This window comes from Argopecten irradians, chromosome 6, assembly GCF_041381155.1.
Source record: "Argopecten irradians isolate NY chromosome 6, Ai_NY, whole genome shotgun sequence".
Taxonomy (NCBI): Eukaryota; Metazoa; Mollusca; class Bivalvia; order Pectinida; family Pectinidae; genus Argopecten; species Argopecten irradians.
This window is the reverse complement of record NC_091139.1, coordinates 2,310,066-2,337,099: the sequence shown is the minus strand read 5'-3', so window position 1 is coordinate 2,337,099 and position 27,034 is coordinate 2,310,066. Positions and strand designations below refer to the sequence as shown.

Here is a 27,034-nt window from a genome sequence, read left to right as displayed (position 1 = left end):
TTTCCTACACAAGAGGAGGTAGATGACATCGTTGGATTTGCATTTCAGATTCTGTGGGATGTTGTATGCTTTGTTGTATGTATTTATTCACGATTAACCTTCCCAAATCTACTCTGATCAATCCATTCTCTCTAATAATGGACAGTTTGAGGAATTTATCCTACTTAAAACCCATCATACCACTACTCACTACCTTGCGTACCCTGTTTGAGAAATGGGACATCCCATTTCAGGAATTGCACAGGTGTTCACTCACCTGTGACAAATAATGGACTAACAATGTTGAGATGCATGCACAGTCATTTAGTTTTACACCTTTGGAGGTACAACAGTGTTTTTGAACATGTCGGATAGTGATATTTTCCTTACTTGGCCATCATTTACATGTAGGGATGTACGCAGCTGTGATTCAGATTGTTTGCCTGTTTGAAGTGACCTATTTATTCGCACAAGGACAGGTGTATTGTCTAACTTTACATCAAATACATACAAGCAAGGTGAGTTTTCGCTACAATTTAAACATAACTGTTTTTCCTAAAAAAATCGACCATACGCATGTTATAGATATGATAAAAAAACATATCTGATTGCTATGATAGCATTGCACTGGAATACAATGAAACCTGTCTAATCCGACACCACGTGGGTGTTTGGTCAGATTATTCAGGGTGTAGGAAAGTCAGATACTGTTGTATACTATTGTTGCTATTGTTGAATACGGAACAGTTACAGATAGGATGTAGGGAAAGCAGGTGTCAGATTAGACAGGTTTCGCTCTTAAGTATATTATGTTTAACCATAATCATCAGATTATATGTTATAAGGGTTGTGAGATATCTGATCTAAAAGACTGCATATTATCCCACCTCAGTCAAGAATCTAGAGTTCCTATTCCTCGTCAGTTACAAGTTTTAAAAAGATGTAACAAATAATAATGCAAGAATCTAATTATGTTTTTTTTATTTTCAGAACAGTAACAGCTAGGAAGGGGAAGTAATAATTTCGATGGAGGAGTGAACTTAAATGTAAAATTTTGGATAGTCAAATAAACATGTTTAGTTTTCCATACAGCAGCGGTTTTTTTTCCTTTGTTCAAAATAGACTGTCCATTATTTTGGGGAATAATGGACAGGGGCCCTATAATAATGGACAGTGAGTTACATAATGGACTCCTAGGTGTCCATTATGTAATATAATGGTCATATACAACAAAGGAAACTTTACTAGCTGGGTTTTAAGTGACAATTAACCTTCCCAAATCTACTCTGATGGCGAAATTTGAAAAAGTAAACTGCATGTTAGAGAAAGTTGGTTTACAGTTCCTGTAATATTGTTTCCGAACCATACAACATACTGGAAACATGAGTTTAGATTTATGACTTTAAATTCCATTCAGCATTACAGTGGTCATGTATGTGGTGTCTCCTATACGATCCTAACTGTCTTGGTAGAAGATGAATAATTGCAGTACATTGGGCATTGTTGTATTCTCCACTGACTGCTGGCTGGTGGTTTTTTTCTCAAGGTACTCTAACTTTTCTCCACCAATAAAACCTGTTTTCTTTGAAATAAAGTGAACCTATGACAAAAGAAACCCCACTCACTTCAATCCAATTTTAACTCTTTATTTCTAAAAAACTACAAAATTTCATCACAATGACACTCTTAACTGATTCATTGACAAAAATCTTTTTCACTGCTTTTCACCTCATCTACACTTACTTTTTCACTTTTAACTCATTGTCAAGTTGTGCCTAGGCTATGAGAATAACTGCTTAGTGGGTTTATAGTCCCACAAAAAGTCAACATGTGATAAGATTACCTTTGCTCAAATACTTAATAAAAATATGGTGGGTGCATACACTCACCCATTTCATATACTGTATATCTTCCTATCACTTTCTTGGCTGCCACTAAGCACCAGTAATCAGGGAAAGTCCGATATTACACAAATAAATCATAACTAAATTGCAGGAACAAAGAGAAATTGAAATTTTGCTGGTTTGATTCAGTTGAGCTGATTATTCAGAGATTCTTCATAAATAGACGTTCGCTTCTCCTGGGCAAGACATCCTTTAAATGAATTCAGGCGCACATCTATCTCTCCTTCTTCAAGCTGCAAAGATCAAAATTACAAGTTTTAGGTAAATTATCAGAATAAAATTGCTGGCAGAAAAAAAACTAGAAATGTCCATTAAACAATATCAATGTCACTGTCCCCTTATGCATTTGGGGCCAAAGTAGTTAAGATGTCTCGACATATTACTACAAGACCTCCACCCGTGAGTCATGCGTTCGAACCACATGTGTGGCAGTTGTCAGATACTGACTGCTGGTTGGTGGGTTTTTTCCAGGTACTCCGGCTTTCCTTCACCCACAAACCTGGCATGTCCTTCCATGACCCTGGCTGTTAATAGGACATTAATCTAATTTAACCCTAAACTGTTATGTATTATGAAGGGAATATAACACTAGTTCATGGTAGAGGATTAACAAGAGGCCCATGGGCCTTAACGGTCACCTGAGTTAGAATATATAATAAAACAAATAATGAAACAAATTAAAGACATATAAACACTATATGCTGGGCCTTGAAGTTGGTCAGTGATTTATAAATTTGACTTTTTAGACTATGATGAGTATTTGCTTCCATCAAACCTGTGAACTTAGAGGTATTTTTTGAAATTTTAATCATTTTGACCCTGTTTGGTCCTTCCCCTCTGGTCCCCCAGGTGGTCATAGAGGACGGATATGGATGTTAAAATGCTATATCTTCGGCTAATAATTCTAATCAAGTTTGACTAATTTCCTTGAAAATTGGGTAAATAATGTTCACAAATATGTTTTTCCTATATAAACTAAAGTAAACTTGACCCCTCCCCAGGGGGTAACGTGAGACCCCAAGGTCATATAATTCACAATTTTTATAAAACACCTTTAGACCTTTCTATCTATAATTATTTGATTCTACTATTTCCAGAATTTTAGAAGATTTTTGAAGTTTTAGCCTATTTGACCCTTTTTTAGCCCCGCCCCTCTGCCCCCAGGGGGTCGGCCAGGACCAATGTGGACATGATACTAAAATGCTATCTCAGGCTAATAATTCTAACCAAGTTTGACTCATTTCCTATGAAAATTGAGCAAAAAATGCTCATTAATGTGTTTACCTATATAAACTATAGTAAACTTGACCCCCTCCCAAAGGGGAAACATGAGACACCAGGGTCATATAATTTACAATTTTTATAAAACAAACTTTAAGACCTTTTCATATATAAAGTGTATTTGATTCTACGATTTCCAGAATTTTAGAAGAATATTTTTGAAGTTTTAGCCTATTTGACCATTTTTAGCCCGGCCCCTCTGACCAATATGGATATGATATTAAAATGCTATTTAAGGCTAATAATTCTAACCAAGTTTGACTCGTTTCCAATGAAAATTGAGCAAAAAATGCTCATAAATGTGTTTTCCCTATATAAACCATAGTAAACTTGACCCCCTCCCCAGGGGGAAACGTGAGACCCCAGGGTCACATAATTCACAATTTTTGTAAAGGACCTTATGACCTTTCTATTTATGAAAAGTATTTGATTCTACCATTTCCAGAATTTCAGAAGAAGATTTTTGAAGTTTTAGCCTATTTGACCCCTTTTGACCCCGCCCCTAAGGCCCCTGGGGATCAGTCATAGAAAATTTGTTAAAAGGATTAAATGGCCATCTCATACTGATAATTCGGACAACATTTGACTCATTTCCTATTACAAATGACCAAATAATGCTCAAAAATGTGTTTTCCCAATATAAACTATAGTAAACTTAACCTCCTCCCCAGGGGGACCCAGGGGGAAACTAGAGACCCCAGGGTCATATAATTCACAATTTTTGTAAAGGACCTTAAGACCTTTCTATCTATGAAGAGTATTTGATCCTACCTCATCTGCGAGTAGAGAAGAAGATTTTTGAAATTTTACTCAATTTTACCCCTTTTGGCCCCTCCCACAGCCCCCTGGGGGGTGGGGACCATATAATTCACAATTTTGATTGGCCTTATGCCTAAGAAGGTTTGTGCAAAATTTCATTGAAATTGCTTCTGCAGTTTTGGAGAAGAAGTCGAAAATGTAAGTTGTTTACGGACATACGACGGACGACGACGGACAAAAGGCGATTAGAATAGGTCACTTGAGACTTTGTCTCAGGTGATCTAAAAATATGTGGATGATGGGCAAATGGTTCTCAATGTTCCTCTCTATTCTTAATACCATCAATATTCTATCAAAGTCACAGTGGTTAAGATCTTCTGATATATCTTCAAATGACTATTAGTTCAATGTACTCTAAACATACATCTTTTAGTGCAGACAAATTTTAACACAAGTATAGTAATTTCATTAGTGCCATTCGGTGGATCAATACCGGATATACCATTTTACAAAATTTAGCGCTGTACATTACAGTAATTAGCACTTCAAAGACTAAAATAAGTATGTGTACAGTAACATTTACCAAACTGCCAGGAAACACAGGAGTCAAAGGAGTTAGTTTTACTAGAACAAAGCCAGGTAAGTTACTGAACCAGATCTATATTGGACAACAGGAAACAGGATGTCAAAGAAGTTAGTATGTTTTACTGTGTAAACAAGAACAGGAAGTAAATTACTTACTGCATCACTACCATACAGTTCCTCATAACAGAATTTAGATATACACTGTCTCACACACGCTGTCTGGTCCACTCCCTGTTGTCTCAGACACTCAGATTTCACCTCACACACAGTCTTAGCATTGCGGTATTTCTTGTCCTGTAATCAAAATGTGAAAATCAACACAACTCTTTCAAAAGCCAGTGATGTATAGTACTGGTACTGAATATTTTAAACTATGTACTGTAGTAAAGGACTAACTTGCATAAATTTTTTATGTTATGGAGATATAACACAAAAATCTGAGTGTATTCTAAATAAACCGCGAAGTGGTTTATGATGAGAGTACACTCAGATTTTTGTGTTATATCTTCATAACATAAAAAATCTATTCAAGTTAATCATTATAATTCAATTTACTAAAGATTATTTCTTCAAAATTCAAAATTCTTTTTGCGACTCTTTTTTTTCTGTGAAATCATAATCTTGGCCAATCTGAAGTGAGGTTACAAACAACAACACCATTTTTTTCTTTTATGGGCTAATAAGGTAAACTTTTAAGCCAATGAAAATTCTTGTTACAAGCAAAATGGAATTATTATAATATATATTCGTTAGCCTTAAAGGCCCACTACCTTTCCAAAGCAAAATTTAAAGGTTTCTTAAAAACATTAATAACAAAAGAAAATATATATCAATGGCTTAAGATGAGGTTACAACACCAAACATATGCAAGATTTCCTATCTAATGTACGATAACAATGGAGATTCATTTCGCTGTTTTGCCGTCTGGCGCAGTGATAGTCAACTACCGCGCGGCATTTAGGACGACAGCGGGAAACATAAAACGACCCGCGTTATGAAAATTAACATTTTATTTATTCTAACTAAACAGTTCTGGAGGTGATGATAAGTGTGCTAGTATACGTATAGTTAATAACTTCTGCGACTCTACAAAATTATTGATTCGTTTTACATTCCTATTTAAAAAAAATAAAAACCGTTTCGGAAAGGTAGTGGCCCTTTAATATGGTGAACTTTAAATGCGAGTCCGATTACCATAACTTTTACATACAATGATACCAGTGACGTAGCTACCGTTGACGCAAAAACGCAACTGTGTGCACATCAATCAATTATCAAAAAAAAAAAAAAAACTGTTCGACTTGGGACCCCCCAAAACACAAAAATGTTTGCGCCTTTCGTCAACATTTACAATTAAAATTTCTAAATATAGGTAATTTTCAATCTGCAATATGTCTTTCCGTTTCAGCGTTATTTTTTCTTCGCAAAATTACTACGTTAAGATTGTTGACGGACAGACGGACGACAGACGCCTGACGCCACGGTATGACATAAGCTTCATAACTTTCAGACCAGGTGAGCTAAAAATGAAGTTATACCTTCTGCTCAAAATAAATTGAATCAAAATTTTGAAATTGATCAAGATGGATGAGGAAATATTTATAAACACCCTTCTAATGATACTACTAGCCCCTACTAACTACTAACTATAAAATCATTTCTATTAAGAATTGGTAAATCAAACAACAATCTATGTACATTTTGTAAAACACATCCAGAAACAATCACTCATATATTTTGGGACTGTGAAAATGTATCAAATTTGATTGAACAATTAAGAATTTCTATAATTACTAATAATTTAAGTATTAAATTTGAAAAACAGGATTTTATTTTCAGCAAACAAGATAGTACAAAAACTAATTTTCATGATGAAAATTTGATAATTTTCATAATGAAAATTTGACACTGCTTTTAGTAAAACAATACATTTACAACTGCAAATGTCTAGAAAAAGAACTCAATTTAAACAGTCTAAAAATCATATTAAATTTGAACTAAAAGCTCAAAGGATAATAACAGTAATACACGTTGAAATATGCAATTTGAAATAATTCTACAAATGCAACTTCTATTGTACTTGTTTTTCATGTATCATCTGTACATGTTGTGTTGTGTATATTTTGAGAAAAAAAATGAAAAAAAAAAACCAACAACAAAAAAAAACGCTATAAAATCATGAAAATACATCGTAAAACTCATCTCTGTCATTTTAAATCATATTTTTTCCAGGGGTTTTTCCAGGGGGAACCCCCCCCCCCCCTGACCCCCCAAACAACGATTTTCTAGCGACACCACTAGATACACCGGTGGTAATGACAAAAGACAACACAGACTTACATCTCTCTTTTTCTTGTAAGTGTAGCGTTTATAGTTATAAATCACTCCTCCAGCCTCAGTCGTCACTTCAAACAACACGAGTATTATCAGGCAGCAACACACTGCCACCAACGGCTTCATCCTGTCATCCTAAACCCTGAAAAATAGGATCTCAACATTACTCAAACATACACAATATTCTCACATTAGGATCTCAACATTACTCAAACATACACAATATTCTCACATCAGGATCTCAACATTACTCAAACATGCAAAATGTTCTCATGTTGGATCTCAACATTACTCAAACATGCACAATGTTCTCACATTAGGATCTCAACATTACTCAAACATACACAATATTCTCACATCAGGATCTCAACATTACTCAAACATACACAATATTCTCACATTAGGATCTCAACATTACTCAAACATACACAATATTCTCACATTAGGATCTCAACATTACTCAAACATACACAATATTCTCACATCAGGATCTCAACATTACTCAAACATACACAATATTCTCACATTAGGATCTCAACATTACTCAAACATACACAATATTCTCACATTAGGATCTCAACATTACTCAAACATACACAATATTCTCACATTAGGATCTCAACATTACTCAAACATTCACAATATTCTCACATCAGGATCTCAACATTACTCAAACATACACAATATTCTCACATTAGGATCTCAACATTACTCAAACATGCAAAATGTTCTCACATTAGGATCTCAACATTACTCAAACATACACAATATTCTCACATTAGGATCTCAACATTCCTCAAACATACACAATATTCTCACATTAGGATCTCAACATTACTCAAACATACACAATATTCTCACATTAGGATCTCAACATTACTCAAACATACACAATATTCTCACATTAGGATCTCAACATTACTCAAACATACACAATATTCTCACATTAGGATCTCAACATCACTCAAACATACACAATATTCTCACATTAGGATCTCAACATTACTCAAACATGCAAAATGTTCTCGTGTTGGATCTCAACATTACTCAAACATACACAATATTCTCATGTCGAATCTCAACATTACTCAAACATGCACAATGTTCTCATGTTGGATCTCAACATTACTCAAACATACACAATATTCTCACATTAGGATCTCAACATTACTCAAACATTCACAATATTATCACATTAGGATCTCAACATTACTCAAACATACACAATATTCTCACATTAGGATCTCAACATTATTCAAACATACACAATTTTCTCACATTAGGATCTCAACATTACTCAAACATGCACAATGTTCTCATGTTGGATCTCAACATTACTCAAACATGCACAATGTTCTCGTGTTGGATCTCAACATTACTCAAACATGCAAAATGTTCTCACGTCAGGAACATTACTCAAACATGCACAATGTTCTCATGTCGAATCTCAACATTACTCAAACATGCACAATGTTCTCATGTCGAATCTCAACATTACTCAAACATGCACAATATTCTCACATTAGGATCTCAACATTATTCAAACATGCACAAAGTTCTCATGTTGGATCTCAACATTACTCAAACATGCACAATGTTCTTGTGTTGGATCTCAACATTACTCAAACATGCAAAATGTTCTCGTGTTGGATCTCAACATTACTCAAACATGCACAAAGTTCTCATGTCGAATCTCAACATTACTCAAACATGCAAAATGTCTCGTGTTGGATCTCAACATTACTCATTCATGCACAATGTTCTTGCGTCAGGAACATTACTCAAACATGCAAAATGTTCTCATGTCGAATCTCAACATTACTCAAACATGCACAATGTTCTCATGTCGAATCTCAACATTACTCAAACATGCACAATGTTCTCATGTCGAATCTCAACATTACTCAAACATGCACAATGTTCTCATGTCGAATCTCAACATTACTCAAACATGCACAATGTTCTCATGTCGAATCTCAACATTACTCAAACATGCACAATGTTCTCGCATCAGGATCTCAACTTAACTCAAATATGCACAATGACCTCGCATCAGGATCTCAATATTACTCAAACATGCACAATGTTCTCACGTCAGGAACATTACTCAAACATGCACAATGTTCTCATGTCGAATCTCAACATTACTCAAACATTCACAATGTTCTCATGTCGAATCTGAACATTACTCAAACATGCACAATGTTCTCATGTCGAATCTCAACATTACTCAAACATGCACAATGTTCTCATGTCGAATCTCAACATTACTCAAACATGCACAATGTTCTCGCATCAGGATCTCAACATTACTCAAACATGCACAATGTTCTCATGTCGAATCTCAACATTACTCAAACATGCACAATGTTCTCGCATCAGGATCTCAACATTACTCAAACATGCACAATGTTCTCGCATCAGGATCTCAACTTTACTCAAATATGCACAATGTCCTCGCATCAGGATCTCAACATTACTCAAACATGCACAATGTTCTCATGTCGAATCTCAACATTACTCAAACATGCACAATGTTCTCGCATCAGGATCTCAACTTTACTCAAATATGCACAATGTCCTCGCATTAGGATCGCAACATTACTCAAACATGCACAATGTTCTCATGTCGAATCTCAACATTACTCAAACATGCACAATGTTCTCGCGTCAGGATCTCAATATTACTCAAACATGCACAATGTTCTCGCGTCAGGAACATTACTCAAACATGCACAATGTTCTCACATCAGGATCTCAACATTACTCAAACTTGCACAATGTTCTCATGTCGGATCTCAACATTACTCAAACATGCACAATGTTCTCGCATCAGGATCTCAATATTACTCAAACATGCACAATGTTCTCGCGTCAGGAACATTACTCAAACATGCACAATGTTCTCATGTCGGATCTCAACATTACTCAAACATGCACAATGTTCTCGCATCAGGATCTCAACATTACTCAAACATGCACAATGTTCTCATGTCGAATCTCAACATTACTCAAACATGCACAATGTTCTCATGTCGAATCTCAACATTACTCAAACATGCACAATGTTCTCATGTCGAATCTCAACATTACTCAAACATGCACAATGTTCTCGCATCAGGATCTCAACATTACTCAAACATGCACAATGTTCTCATGTCGAATCTCAACATTACTCAAACATGCACAATGTTCTCATGTCAGGATCTCAACTTAACTCAAATATGCACAATGACCTCGCATCAGGATCTCAATATTACTCAAACATGCACAATGTTCTCATGTCAGGAACATTACTCAAACATGCACAATGTTCTCATGTCGGATCTCAACATTACTCAAACATGCACAATGTTCTCGTGTCGAATCTCAACATTACTCAAACATTCACAATGTTCTCATGTCGAATCTGAACATTACTCAAACATGCACAATGTTCTCATGTCGAATCTCAACATTACTCAAACATGCACAATGTTCTCATGTCAAATCTCAACATTACTCAAACATGCACAATGTTCTCGCATCAGGATCTCAACTTTACTCAAATATGCACAATGTCCTCGCATCAGGATCTCAACATTACTCAAACATGCACAATGTTCTCATGTCGAATCTCAACATTACTCAAACATGCACAATGTTCTCGCATCAGGATCTCAACTTTACTCAAATATGCACAATGTCCTCGCATTAGGATCGCAACATTACTCAAACATGCACAATGTTCTCATGTCGAATCTCAACATTACTCAAACATGCACAATGTTCTCGCGTCAGGATCTCAATATTACTCAAACATGCACAATGTTCTCGCGTCAGGAACATTACTCAAACATGCACAATGTTCTCACATCAGGATCTCAACATTACTCAAACTTGCACAATGTTCTCATGTCGGATCTCAACATTACTCAAACATGCACAATGTCCTCGCATCAGGATCTCAATATTACTCAAACATGCACAATGTTCTCGCGTCAGGAACATTACTCAAACATGCAAAATGTTCTCATGTCGAATCTCAACATTACTCAAACATGCACAATGTTCTCATGTCAAATCTCAACATTACTCAAACATGCACAATGTTCTCGCATCAGGATCTCAATATTACTCAAACATGCACAATGTTCTCGCGTCAGGAACATTACTCAAACATGCAAAATGTTCTCATGTCGGATCTCAACATTACTCAAACATGCAAAATGTTCTCGCGTCAGGAACATTACTCAAACATGCACAATGTTCTCATGTCGGATCTCAACATTACTCAAACATGCACAATGTTCTCAAGTCGAATCTCAACATTACTCAAACATGCACAATGTTCTCGCGTCAGGAACATTACTCAAACATGCACAATGTTCTCATGTCGGATCTCAACATTACTCAAACATGCACAATGTTCTCGCAGCAGGATCTCAACATTACTCAAACATGCAAAATGTTCTCATGTAGTATCTCAACATTACTCAAACATGCACAATGTTCTCATGTCGAATCTCAACATTACTCAAACATGCACAATGTTCTCATGTCGAATCTCAACATTACTCAAACATGCACAATGTTCTCGCATCAGGATCTCAACATTACTCAAACATGCACAATGTTCTCATGTCGAATCTCAACATTACTCAAACATGCACAATGTTCTCATGTCAAATCTCAACATTACTCAAACATGCACAATGTTCTCGCATCAGGATCTCAACATTACTCAAACATGCAAAATGTTCTCATGTCGAATCTCAATATTACTCAAACATGCACAATGTTCTCATGTCGAATCTCAACATTACTCAAACATGCACAATGTTCTCGCATCAGGATCTCAACATTACTCAAACATGCACAATGTTCTCATGTCGAATCTCAACATTACTCAAACATGCACAATGTTCTCGCATCAGGATCTCAACTTAACTCAAATATGCACAATGACCTCGCATCAGGATCTCAATATTACTCAAACATGCACAATGTTCTCACGTCAGGAACATTACTCAAACATGCACAATGTTCTCATGTCGGATCTCAACATTACTCAAACATGCACAATGTTCTCGTGTCGAATCTCAACATTACTCAAACATTCACAATGTTCTCATGTCGAATCTGAACATTACTCAAACATGCACAATGTTCTCATGTCGAATCTCAACATTACTCAAACATGCACAATGTTCTCATGTCGAATGTACTCAAACATGCACAATGTTCTCGCATCAGGATCTCAACATTACTCAAACATGCACAATGTTCTCGCATCAGGATCTCAACATTACTCAAACATGCACAATGTTCTCATGTCGAATCTCAACATTACTCAAACATGCACAATGTTCTCGCATCAGGATCTCAACTTTACTCAAATATGCACAATGTCCTCGCATTAGGATCGCAACATTACTCAAACATGCACAATGTTCTCATGTCGAATCTCAACATTACTCAAACATGCACAATGTTCTCGCGTCAGGATCTCAATATTACTCAAACATGCACAATGTTCTCGCGTCAGGAACATTACTCAAACATGCACAATGTTCTCACATCAGGATCTCAACATTACTCAAACTTGCAAAATGTTCTCATGTCGGATCTCAACATTACTCAAACATGCACAATGTTCTCGCGTCAGGATCTCAATATTACTCAAACATGCACAATGTTCTCGCGTCAGGAACATTACTCAAACATGCACAATGTTCTCACATCAGGATCTCAACATTACTCAAACTTGCAAAATGTTCTCATGTCGGATCTCAACATTACTCAAACATGCACAATGTTCTCGCAGCAGGATCTCAACATTACTCAAACATGCAAAATGTTCTCATGTAGTATCTCAACATTACTCAAACATGCACAATGTTCTCGTGTCGAATCTCAACATTACTCAAACATGCACAATGTTCTCATGTCGAATCTCAACATTACTCAAACATGCACAATGTTCTCGCATCAGGATCTCAACATTACTCAAACATGCACAATGTTCTCATGTCGAATCTCAACATTACTCAAACATGCACAATGTTCTCATGTCAAATCTCAACATTACTCAAACATGCACAATGTTCTCGCGTCGAATCTCAACATTACTCAAACATGCACAATGTTCTCATGTCGAATCTCAACATTACTCAAACATGCACAATGTTCTCATGTCGAATCTCAACATTACTCAAACATGCACAATGTTCTCGCATCAGGATCTCAACATTACTCAAACATGCACAATGTTCTCATGTCGAATCTCAACATTACTCAAACATGCACAATGTTCTCGCATCAGGATCTCAACTTAACTCAAATATGCACAATGACCTCGCATCAGGATCTCAATATTACTCAAACATGCACAATGTTCTCACGTCAGGAACATTACTCAAACATGCACAATGTTCTCATGTCGGATCTCAACATTACTCAAACATGCACAATGTTCTCGTGTCGAATCTCAACATTACTCAAACATTCACAATGTTCTCATGTCGAATCTGAACATTACTCAAACATGCACAATGTTCTCAGGTCGAATCTCAACATTACTCAAACATGCACAATGTTCTCATGTCGAATCTCAACATTACTCAAACATGCACAATGTTCTCGCATCAGGATCTCAACTTTACTCAAATATGCACAATGTCCTCGCATCAGGATCTCAACATTACTCAAACATGCACAATGTTCTCATGTCGAATCTCAACATTACTCAAACATGCACAATGTTCTCGCATCAGGATCTCAACTTTACTCAAATATGCACAATGTCCTCGCATTAGGATCGCAACATTACTCAAACATGCACAATGTTCTCATGTCGAATCTCAACATTACTCAAACATGCACAATGTTCTCGCGTCAGGATCTCAATATTACTCAAACATGCACAATGTTCTCGCGTCAGGAACATTACTCAAACATGCACAATGTTCTCACATCAGGATCTCAACATTACTCAAACTTGCAAAATGTTCTCATGTCGGATCTCAACATTACTCAAACATGCACAATGTCCTCGCATCAGGATCTCAATATTACTCAAACATGCACAATGTTCTCGCGTCAGGAACATTACTCAAACATGCAAAATGTTCTCATGTCGAATCTCAACATTACTCAAACATGCACAATGTTCTCATGTCAAATCTCAACATTACTCAAACATGCACAATGTTCTCGCATCAGGATCTCAACATTACTCAAACATGCAAAATGTTCTCATGTCGAATCTCAATATTACTCAAACATGCACAATGTTCTCATGTCGAATCTCAACATTACTCAAACATGCACAATGTTCTCGCATCAGGATCTCAACATTACTCAAACATGCACAATGTTCCCATGTCGAATCTCAACATTACCCAAACATGCACAATGTTCTCATGTCAAATCTCAACATTACTCAAACATGCACAATGTTCTCGCATCAGGATCTCAACATTACTCAAACATGCAAAATGTTCTCATGTCGAATCTCAATATTACTCAAACATGCACAATGTTCTCATGTCGAATCTCAACATTACTCAAACATGCACAATGTTCTCGCATCAGGATTTCAACATTACTCAAACATGCACAATGTTCTCATGTCGAATCTCAACATTACTCAAACATGCACAATGTTCTCGCGTCAGGAACATTACTCAAACATGCACAATGTTCTCATGTCGTATCTCAACATTACTCAAACATGCACAATGTTCTCATGTCGAATCTCAACATTACTCAAACATGCACAATGTTCTCGCATCAGGATCTCAATATTACTCAAACATGCACAATGTTCTCGCGTCAGGAACATTACTCAAACATGCAAAATGTTCTCATGTCGGATCTCAACATTACTCAAACATGCAAAATGTTCTCGCGTCAGGAACATTACTCAAACATGCACAATGTTCTCATGTCGGATCTCAACATTACTCAAACATGCACAATGTTCTCAAGTCGAATCTCAACATTACTCAAACATGCACAATGTTCTCGCGTCAGGAACATTACTCAAACATGCACAATGTTCTCATGTCGGATCTCAACATTACTCAAACATGCACAATGTTCTCGCAGCAGGATCTCAACATTACTCAAACATGCAAAATGTTCTCATGTAGTATCTCAACATTACTCAAACATGCAAAATGTTCTTGTATCAGGATCTTAACATTAATCAAACATGCACAATATCCTCGCATCAGAATCTCAACATTACTCAAATATGCACAATATCCTCGCATCAGGATCTCAACATTACTCAAACATGCAAAATGTTCTCATGTCGGATCTCAACATTACTCAAACATGCACAATGTTCTCATGTCGAATCTCAACATTACTCAAACATGCACAATGTTCTCACAGCAGGATCTCAACATTACTCAAACATGCAAAATGTTCTCATGTAGTATCTCAACATTACTCAAACATGCACAATGTTCTTGTATCAGGATCTAAACATTGCTCAAACATGCACAATATCCTCGCATCAGGATCTCAACATTACTCAAACATGCACAATATCCTCGCATCAGGATCTCAACATTACTCAAACATGCATAATGTTCTCATGTCGGATCTCAACATTACTCAAACATGCAAAATGTTCTCATGTCGAATCTCAACATTACCCAAACATGCACAGTGTTCTCGCGTCAGGAACATTACTCAAACATGCACAATGTTCTCATGTCGGATCACAACATTACTGAAACATGCACAATGTTCTCATGTCGAATCTCAATATTACTCAAACATGCACAATGTTCTCGCATTAGGATCTCAACATTACTCAAACATGCACAATGTTCTCGCATCAGGAACATTACTCAAACATGCATAATGTTCTCATGTCGAATCTCAACATTACTCAAACTTGCACAATGTTCTCTCATCAGGATCTCAACATTACTCAAACATGCACAATGTTCTTGTGTCAGGATCTCAACATTACTCAAACATGCAAAATGTTCTCATGTAGTATCTCAACATTACTCAAACATGCACAATGTTCTCGCATCAGGAACATTACTCAAACATGCACAATGTTCTCATGTCGAATCTCAACATTACTCAAACTTGCACAATGTTCTCTCATCAGGATCTCAACATTACTCAAACATGCACAATGTTCTTGTGTCAGGATCTCAACATTACTCAAACATGCAAAATGTTCTCATGTCGGATCTCAACATTACTCAAACATGCACAATGTTCTCATGTCGTATCTAAACATTACTCAAACATGCACAATGTTCTCGCAGCAGGATCTCAACATTACTCAAACATGCAAAATGTTCTCATGTAGTATCTCAACATTACTCAAACATGCACAATGTTCTTGTATCAGGATCTCAACATTACTCAAACATGCACAATGTTCTCGCATCAGGATCTCAACATTACTCAAACATGCACAATGTTCTCATGTCGAATCTCAACATTACTCAAACATGCACAATGTTCTCATGTCGAATCTCAACATTACTCAAACATGCACAATGTTCTCATGTCGAATCTCAACATTACTCAAACATGCACAATGTTCTCATGTCGGATCTCAACATTACTGAAACATGCACAATGTTCTCATGTCGAATCTCAACATTACTCAAACATGCACAATGTTCTCGCATCAGGATCTCAACATTACTCAAACATGCACAATGTTCTCGCATCAGGAACATTACTCAAACATGCACAATGTTCTCATGTCGAATCTCAACATTACTCAAACTTGCACAATGTTCTCTCATCAGGATCTCAACATTACTCAAACATGCACAATGTTCTCGTGTCAGGAACATTACTCAAACATGCACAAAGTTCTCATGTCGGATCTCAACATTACTCAAACATGCACAATGTTCTCGCGTCAGGATCTCAACATTACTCAAACATGCACAATGTTCTTGCGTCAGGATCTCAACATTACTCAAACATGCACAAAGTTCTCATGTCGTATCTCAACATTACTCAAACATGCACAATGTTCTTGTGTCAGGATCTCAACATTACTCAAACATGCACAATATTCCTATGTCAGGATCTCACATTTTGAAAGAAGAAAAAAATTGAAAAAGGCCCCTACGGCCTGTATCGTTCTCTTGACAGCAATGTTATGAGTATAAGTTCAGTGTTTATTTCATCAAGGAATAAAAGAATCACCCATAATTTTCCCTATTAGGCCATGTTCCTCATTCCTCAGGCAGGTCTTAGCCACAAATTATACCACTCTGTTGCTCTTCTCCAAATGATGTTTCTAGCCAAATTCAGTTAAAATAATAAATATATTCAAAACTTTGACAAGTAACGTTTAAAGCTATTACCTCAACCAATTTTCCCTTTTGCAGGCCTATCCATCCTGTCCAAGGAGGGTTAGAGCCAATATTTATACAATCTCTGTTCCCCTTCCCCAACGGATAGTTGACCAGTGCTTTAGTGGTCAAATTACAATCAATACAGAAATTATGCCATGTGAGAATTTTTACTCTTCTTTAGGCCAGATGAGCTTATAAAAACAGCTACAATAGGATCTCAAAGACATTACACAAACAACAGGATCTCAAAGACATGATAAAAATAACAGGATCTTAATGACATGACACAAACAACAGGATCTCAACAACATTACACAAACAACAGGATCTCAATGACATCATAAAAAACATGATCTCAACAACATTACACAAACAACAGGACCTCAACAACATTACACAAACAACAGGATCTCAACGACATTACACAAACAACAGGATCTCAATGACATCACAAAAAACATGATTTCAACAACATTGCACAAACAGGATCTCAATAACATCACACACAACAGGATCTCAACAACATTACACAAATAACAGGATCTCAACAACATTACACAAACAACAGGATCTCAATGACATCACATGTACAAACAACAGGATCTCAATGACATCACAAACAACAGGATCTCAACAACATTACAAAACTACTAACAAATTTATGTGGGAAATATATACCATGTCTACATCGAACACTGCTTTCTCAATATCATTTTGACAACAAGATCTTTAGGCCTATAATTTTTATTACTTAACATTAGTAGGATTTATCAACAGCAACTGTAACGTCCAGTAACGGTTATGGTAATAGGCCAAGTTACAGTACGGTAATAGGCCCAGTAACTGTTAGGCCTACAGTACGGTAATAGGCCCAGTAACAGTTACAGTACGGTAATAGGCCCAGTAACGGTTACAGTACGGTAATAGGCCCAGTAACGGTTACAGTACGGTAATAGGCCAAGCAACGGTTACAGTACGGTAATAGGCCCAGTAACGGTTACAGTACGGTAATAGGCCAAGTAACGGTTACAGTATGGTAATAGGCCCAGTAACGGTTACAGTACGGTAATAGGCCAAGTAACGGTTACAGTATGGTAATAGGCCCAGTAACGGTTACAGTACGGTAATAGGCCAAGTAACGGTTACAGTATGGTAATAGGCCCAGAGTAACTGTTACAGTACGGTAATAGGCCCAGTAACGGTTACGGTAATAGGCCCAGTAACGGTTACAGTATGGTAATAGGCCCAGTAACGGTTACAGTACGGTAATAGGCCAAGTAACGGTTACAGTACGGTAATAGGCCCAGTAACGGTTACAGTACGGTAATAGGCCCAGTAACGGTTACAGTACGGTAATAGGCCCAGAGTAACGGTTACAGTACGGTAATAGGCCCAGTAACGGTTACGGTAATAGGCCCAGTAACGGTTACAGTACGGTAATAGGCCCAGTAACGGTTACAGTACGGTAATAGGCCCAGTAACTGTTAGGCCTACAGTACAGTACGGTAATAGGCTCAGTGTAACGCTTATCTGAAAATCTGAACTCGTACAACATAATCTGAATAACGGCCGTCCACTGATTTCGTATAGTAACAGAAGAGGTTAGATAATTTAACAATATTAAACATTACATGAAATTTGCCAATGTCAATCAAACATACTAAAAAGAGTGATAAAAACCCAATGGCTTACCTAGCACTAACTCTCCGTCATTGCCGGTCAACTTCCGCTTTCAAAATTAGAAAACTGTAGTGGACTTCCGGTTGAAAAAATGACACCAGTTGGGAGGAACAGTGAAGGCCTTTGACATGATGAAAGTTCATCAAGGACGGTCCTATGCTTCACCAGAGCTGTTTTTATTGTTATTGTTGATATTTTTATTGAATATAATTGGCATTGGTAAGTATGAACCATTACACCCGGACACTGTCAGTTGATCAATGTGTGTCGGGTATGTCAATCAACTGCCTATTACTTTATTTATTGCAATACAGTACAGTAGAGTTCTGTAGTCTTACAACAGATATCTACAGCTTTATTATGCACTGTAAACAGATACTGCGTTCTGCAAGATGTTTTAGACGTCGTCTTTAGATATGGAAATGACTTTCAATGTACAAAGAACATATACACATGTCACTTCTGCTTCATATTCCTTCAACAGTGAAGACCTGGTTGTGTACTGGGATCCTAGCAGTACATTAGTCATGAAGGAACAGCAATCATAATTTGCGAAAAAAATATTGTTTGCATCTCATGAAATACATTATTTCCACAAAAACAAAACAACATCATCATGAAGTATTTGTCAGCGGATTTAGACATTTGGAAATCTGGACGCTCAGTAGAATATGCACACAATCAAGACTACTGTTCCATCACAACTACTGGTTGGGTCCCAGTAGGCCTTAGTTTCACATAAACCTAACTAGAAATACTTATACAAATGTGTGTTTGTTTTGTTATTAAAATGTAAGCTACACACATGACAGGGTAGTGAAACCTTTACTGTTAGCTACACACACATGACAGGGTAGTGAACTGTTAGCTACACACACACAGGGTATGACAGGGTAGTGAAACCTTTACTGTTAGCTACACACATGACAGGGTAGTGAAACCTTTACTGTTAGCTACACACATGACAGGGTAGTGAAACCTTTACTGTTAGCTACACACATGACAGGGTAGTGAAACCTTTACTGTTAGCTACACACATGACAGGGTAGTGAAACCTTTACTGTTAGCTACACACATGACAGGGTAGTGAAACCTTTACTGTTAGCTACACACATGACAGGGTAGTGAAACCTTTACTGTTAGCTACACACATGACAGGGTAGTGAAACCTTTACTGTTAGCTACACACATGACAGGGTAGTGAAACCTTTACTGTTAGCTACACAACATGACAGGGTAGTGTGAAACCTTTACTGTTAGCTACACACATGACAGGGTAGTGAAACCTTTACTGTTAGCTACACACATGACAGGGTAGTGAAACCTTTACTGTTAGCTACACACATGACAGGGAGTGAAACCTTTACTGTTAGCTACACACATGACAGGGTAGTGAAACCTTTACTGTTAGCTACACACATGACAGGGTAGTGAAACCTTTACTGTTAGCTACACACATGACAGGGTAGTGAAACCTTTACTGTTAGCTACACACATGACAGGGTAGTGAAACCTTTACTGTTAGCTACACACATGACAGGGTAGTGAAACCTTTACTGTTAGCTACACACATGACAGGGTAGTGAAACCTTTACTGTTAGCTACACACAATGACAGGGTAGTGAAACCTTTACTGTTAGCTAGCTACACACATGACAGGGTAGTGAAACCTTTACTGTTAGCTACACACATGACAGGGTAGTGAAACCTTTACTGTTAGCTACACACACATGACAGGGTAGTGAAACCTTTACTGTTAGCTACACACATGACAGGGTAGTGAAACCTTTACTGTTAGCTACACACACATGACAGGGTAGTGTAAACCTTTACTGTTAGCTACACACATGACAGGGTAGTGAACTTTTACTGTTAGCTACACACATGACAGGGTAGTGAAACCTTTACTGTTAGCTACACACACATGACAGGGTAGTGAAACCTTTACTGTTAGCTACACACATGACAGGGTAGTGAAACCTTTACTGTTAGCTACACACATGACAGGGTAGTGAAACCTTTACTGTTAGCTACACACACATGACAGGGTAGTGAAACCTTTACTGTTAGCTACACACACATGACAGGGTAGTGAAACCTTTACTGTTAGCTACACACACATGACAGGGTAGTGAAACCTTTACTGTTAGCTACACACACATGACAGGGTAGTGAAACCTTTACTGTTAGCTACACACACATGACAGGGTAGTGAAACCTTTACTGTTAGCTACACACACATGACAGGGTAGTGAAACCTTTACTGTTAGCTACACACACATGACAGGGTAGTGAAACCTTTACTGTTAGCTACACAACAGGGTAGTGAAACCTTTACTGTTAGCTACACACATGACAGGGTAGTGAAACCTTTACTGTTAGCTACACACATGACAGGGTAGTGAAACCTTTACTGTTAGCTACACACACATGACAGGGTAGTGAAACCTTTACTGTTAGCTACACACACATGACAGGGTAGTGAAACCTTTACTGTTAGCTACACACACATGACAGGGTAGTGAAACCTTTACTGTTAGCTACACACACATGACAGGGTAGTGAAACCTTTACTGTTAGCTACACACACATGACAGGGTAGTGAAGTGAAACCTTACTGTTAGCTACACACACACACGTTCTACACACATGACAGGGTAGTGAAACCTTTACTGTTAGCTACACACATGACAGGGTAGTGAAACCTTTACTGTTAGCTACACACATGACAGGGTAGTGAAACCTTTACTGTTAGCTACACACACATGACAGGGTAGTGAAACCTTTAAACTGTTAGCTACACACATGACAGGGTAGTGAAACTTTAGTGAAACCTTTACTGTTAGCTACACACATGACAGGGTAGTGAAACCTTTACTGTTAGCTACACACATGACAGGGTAGTGAAACCTTTACTGTTAGCTACACACATGACAGGGTAGTGAAACCTTTACTGTTAGCTACACACATGACAGGGTAGTGAAACCTTTACTGTTAGCTACACACACATGACAGGGTAGTGAAACCTTTACTGTTAGCTACACACACATGACAGGGCAGTGAAACCTTTACTGTTAGCTACACACACATGACAGGGTAGTGAAACCTTTACTGTTAGCTACACACATGACAGGGTAGTGAAACCTTTACTGTTAGCTACACACATGACAGGGTAGTGAAACCTTTACTGTTAGCTACACACATGACAGGGTAGTGAAACCTTTACTGTTAGCTACACACATGACAGGGTAGTGAAACCTTTACTGTTAGCTACACACATGACAGGGTAGTGAAACCTTTACTGTTAGCTACACACACATGACAGGGTAGTGAAACCTTTACTGTTAGCTACACACATGACAGGGTAGTGAAACCTTTACTGTTAGCTACACACATGACAGGGTAGTGAAACCTTTACTGTTAGCTACACACATGACAGGGTAGTGAAACCTTTACTGTTAGCTACACACATGACAGGGTAGTGAAACCTTTACTGTTAGCTACACACATGACAGGGTAGTGAAACCTTTACTGTTAGCTACACACATGACAGGGTAGTGAAACCTTTACTGTTAGCTACACACACATGACAGGGTAGTGAAACCTTTACTGTTAGCTACACACACATGACAGGGTAGTGAAACCTTTACTGTTAGCTACACACACATGACAGGGTAGTGAAACCTTTACTGTTAGCTACACACACATGACAGGGTAGTGAAACCTTTACTGTTAGCTACACACACATGACAGGGTAGTGAAACCTTTACTGTTAGCTACACACATGACAGGGTAGTGAAACCTTTACTGTTAGCTACACACACATGACAGGGTAGTGAAACCTTTACTGTTAGCTACACACATGACAGGGTAGTGAAACCTTTACTGTTAGCTACACACACATGACAGGGTAGTGAAACCTTTACTGTTAGCTACACACACATGACAGGGTAGTGAAACCTTTACTGTTAGCTACACACATGACAGGGTAGTGAAACCTTTACTGTTAGCTACACACATGACAGGGTAGTGAAACCTTTACTGTTAGCTACACACACATGACAGGGTAGTGAAACCTTTACTGTTAGCTACACACATGACAGGGTAGTGAAACCTTTACTGTTAGCTACACACATGACAGGGTAGTGAAACCTTTACTGTTAGCTACACACACATGACAGGGTAGTGAAACCTTTACTGTTAGCTACACACATGACAGGGTAGTGAAACCTTTACTGTTAGCTACACACATGACAGGGTAGTGAAACCTTTACTGTTAGCTACACACATGACAGGGTAGTGAAACCTTTACTGTTAGCTACACACACATGACAGGGTAGTGAAACCTTTACTGTTAGCTACACACCATGACGGGTAGTGAAACCTTTACTGTTAGCTACACACATGACAGGGTAGTGAAACCTTTACTGTTAGCTACACACATGACAGGGTAGTGAAACCTTTACTGTTAGCTACACACACATGACAGGGTAGTGAAACCTTTACTGTTAGCTACACACATGACAGGGTAGTTAAACCTTTACTGTTAGCTACACACACATGACAGGGTAGTGAAACCTTTACTGTTAGCTACACACATGACAGGGTAGTTATACCTTTACTGTTAGCTACACACACATGACAGGGTAGTTATACCTTTACTGTTAGCTACACACATGACAGGGTAGTGAAACCTTTACTGTTAGCTACACACACATGACAGGGTAGTTATACCTTTACTGTTAGCTACACACACATGACAGGGTAGTTATACCTTTACTGTTAGCTACACACATGACAGGGTAGTGAAACCTTTACTGTTAGCTACACACACATGACAGGGTAGTTATACCTTTACTGTTAGCTACACACATGACAGGGTAGTGAAACCTTTACTGTTAGCTACACACATGACAGGGTAGTGAAACCTTTACTGTTAGCTACACACATGACAGGGTAGTGAAACCTTTACTGCATAAGTACACACTACTGTAAAACCAATTGGTGTATATGTACTGCATAGTGATATATGTCAATATATTGGTCACCTTCTAGTTTTGCACTACATGGAATTTTTTCCTTTAGCTCAATGGTACAGTAACAGACCATTCAACTTGAACAATGATGAACTGAAGTTTAAACCCTATTGATAGGGATATATATTGATACCTGTGGTTTAAAATTGTACCTGTATATATGTAACACTGGTATTTAAAGTTGTATGGTCCATGACTTGCTCCATTTCTTGATAGAAAATGATTGAAATGTTCTACACATTTTTCTCTGCCTCTCTGTTTTAAATAATTTTCTACTGTTTTCACAAAGTTATCGAATAATTCAATATTTACATGTACATTTTGTATTTTTTTTTTCTCGTGTACAGTTCAAGCTATCTGAATGGTATGTTGATGTGTGTGATTTACTTTCGCGAATTTTGTGATCCAAGCAAATTTGCTAAAGTTTATTCCTGTGAATGTAAAATTTACATCATTGATTAAAGGAATTTATGAACAAATTCTTAAAGTTCGCAAATATTTATCTTTGCAAATCGCGAAATTTAATAGCTGTGAAAGAAGCTGGTATACAGTATATTCATCCCTGTTAACACATTGTATGGTTTACAACAGTTTGTTACAGTGAAAATTACATGAAATCTAATTTAGAGCCGTTACCAAAAGTTTAAACTTAAACTTGCTCTGTAATTGTTACTCATGATTTGTTTTCAGATTCAATGTGCAGTGAAAATTGTCGCTATGGACCTGAATTTTGCCGAGAAGAAACATCTCATTGTTTGTACGGTTGTAATGATGGCTATCTCGGGGATGCGTGTGGCCAAGTATGTTCCATTATCTATTGTAAGGCCTGTGTCTACAACAATTCAAGAGAAATCTGTACAAGATGCAAAGATGGACATTATGGTAAAGACTGTTTACAACAGTGCAGTGATACATGTAAAAACAAAAAATGTGACCAGAATGGACGATGCGTGTTTGGATGTAAAGATAACCATCATGGTTTAAGTTGTGAAAATCAGAAGTGTACATTTGCTGACTGTCTGTCTTGTGCCTACACAATATATGAGTCTTATTGTTCTGAATGTGTACCAGGGAAATACTGGAACCCGTATGTCAATAAATGTTCCAATTGTAGCGACCATTGTGTAGGAGGACAACTTGCTTGTAATTCGTCCAATGGGGTATGTAACCAGGGCTGTGAGCCAAGGTGGTTTGGTTATCTGTGTGACAAATTCTGCCCGGTAGATAACTGTACCCTGTGCTCGGAAGTGTTCCATGGAACAAGGAAAGTCATGGAATGCAAGATATGTGAGGACGGTTTCTTTACTGGGAATGGAATTTGTCAGAAATGTAGTGAAACATGCGCTGATACAATGGATGGTAGTATGTGTGACGGACGTACTGGGAGGTGTTTGGCTGGGTGTGTGTTGGGATGGTATGGGGACAGATGTAACAAACAATGCAACATTTCAGACTGTAGGAAATGTGAGGAAGTGAACTGGAATCATATTTACTGCGAGGCCTGTGAAAATGGATTTTACTGGAATTCCAAAAGTTCAAGTTGTCTTCCATGTCCAGCTAACTGTATTTTTGGCTGCAATATTACAAATGGACACTGTATTGGTGCTTGTAAGCCTGGTTACTATGGTGAACAGTGTGGTTATACCTGTGGCCACTGTGCGAACGTTCCATGTAATGATACCAATGGTTACTGTCTACAAGGATGTGATGATGGATGGTACGGCACCTGGTGTACGTCCACCTGTCCAATACATTGTCGTAGTTGTATTGATTTCAAAAACAACACATGTGGTGCGTGTGAAGCAGGATGGTATGGACCACGATGTGAACTTAAATGTAGCCAATTTTGCAAAAGAAATTCCTTCAATAACTTCCTTTATTGTGAGAAAGAGTCAGGAAGGTGTTCTGATGGATGCATATCGAGCTACCAAGGAGACTTTTGTAACGTAACCTGTCATGATAACTGTTACGCTGACCTGTGTGACCTTACCGGGAACTGTACTTATGGATGTAAAATTAAGTATTATGGTCCATATTGCAATAAGCGTTGTTCAGAGAATTGTGATAACTGCCACCAGGAAGATGGTAAATGCGCTGTGCCATGCCGGGCGGGATTCTATGGTGAATACTGCACAGAAGAGTGTAGTAAATCCTGTCTCTACAAAGTATGCAATGACCAAGCTATTTGTTCATCTGGATGTGAGAACGGTTTCTATGGAAGTAAATGTGAGAAGGTTTGCAGCACAAACTGTTTGGACAAGGTTTGCAATCTAGTGACAGGGTACTGCAGCCGTGGATGTGATTCTGGTTACTATGGCAACCAATGTGATGTTGTGTGTAGTCCGAATTGCCTGAAGAGCTGCAAGCGAGGCTTGGGATTCTGTCTGGGCTGTAAGGATGGTTTCTATGGTGACAGATGTGAACATCCATGCCAGTACTGTTACAATGACACCTGCCAACAGGACACTGGCTTGTGTACATACGGCTGTGAAGCGGGACACACAGGACATATGTGTGCCAATAGTAAGTAACGGTAACACAAAGTTTTCATGTCAGTATAGGTCAAAATGGCCTTGACCCCACAGCAGATTTGAATAAACATATACATTCTCATAATTAACTGATTTAATATCCAGCTGATGACCAAATATTCCTTATCAGTCATGATCAATGTAGCATAACCCATGACTCTTTACATTAAAGGATTTGTGCAGTCAAAAATGATAATTTCAGTTTATGCTGGAAATGGCTTTAATAGACCATGTAGAAACCTCTCCGTGCCGCGCGCGACCGGAATAACCTGTAAACCGCCGATATCGAGGTCAAATTTTCTGACCACCCGATTATGCATATTTTCTAGCTCTAAACCGTGTGACGTCACAATAGTCCGTGGCTTATAGCTGTACTACAACTGATGTGCTATAACTTACATCGACGGTCACAGGAAAAGCCGATCAAAGATTTTTTAATGATTACTTTTGAGTGAAGTTAATCGTACAATAACTTTGGCTCGAATTTTTGTAACTAAATAAGTGAAATTCGATGTTTCAAATACTCTAATTTATGCTCTAATAGCAAGTATCTTCGTGTAATTATGAAAGAAAATCCACACAGAAATAAAAGTTTCAGATTTTTTTGT

The 27,034-nt window shown here is 37.7% G+C and overlaps 2 protein-coding genes and 1 long non-coding RNA gene across 3 annotated transcripts in view; 2 read left to right on the top strand and 1 right to left on the bottom strand.

Annotated features, from left to right (window-relative positions):
- The first annotated feature begins 112 nt into the window (after positions 1 to 112).
- Positions 113 to 1,068, top strand: LOC138324705 (uncharacterized). Its single transcript, XR_011208670.1, has 2 exons — positions 113 to 497; positions 970 to 1,068. It is a non-coding gene; the product is annotated as an uncharacterized lncRNA (long non-coding RNA).
- Positions 1,069 to 1,609: 541 nt separating this feature from the next.
- On the bottom strand, positions 1,610 to 18,953 carry LOC138324704 (uncharacterized). Its single transcript, XM_069269756.1, has 4 exons — positions 18,872 to 18,953; positions 6,849 to 6,984; positions 4,665 to 4,802; positions 1,610 to 2,116 (listed from the first exon to the last, which is right to left on the bottom strand). The coding sequence occupies exons 2-4, from the start codon at positions 6,966 to 6,968 to the stop codon at positions 2,009 to 2,011; spliced, it is 366 nt and encodes a 121-aa protein (XP_069125857.1). The 5' UTR covers positions 6,969 to 6,984; positions 18,872 to 18,953; the 3' UTR covers positions 1,610 to 2,008.
- Positions 18,932 to 27,034, top strand: part of LOC138324703 (multiple epidermal growth factor-like domains protein 11) — a 39,037-nt gene continuing 30,934 nt past the window's right edge. The window contains exons 1-2 of the mRNA XM_069269754.1: positions 18,932 to 19,078; positions 24,586 to 26,418. Coding sequence (XP_069125855.1) covers positions 18,988 to 19,078; positions 24,586 to 26,418 — 1,924 coding nt within the window. The 5' untranslated portion in view covers positions 18,932 to 18,987. The remainder of the gene's footprint in view (positions 19,079 to 24,585; positions 26,419 to 27,034) is intronic.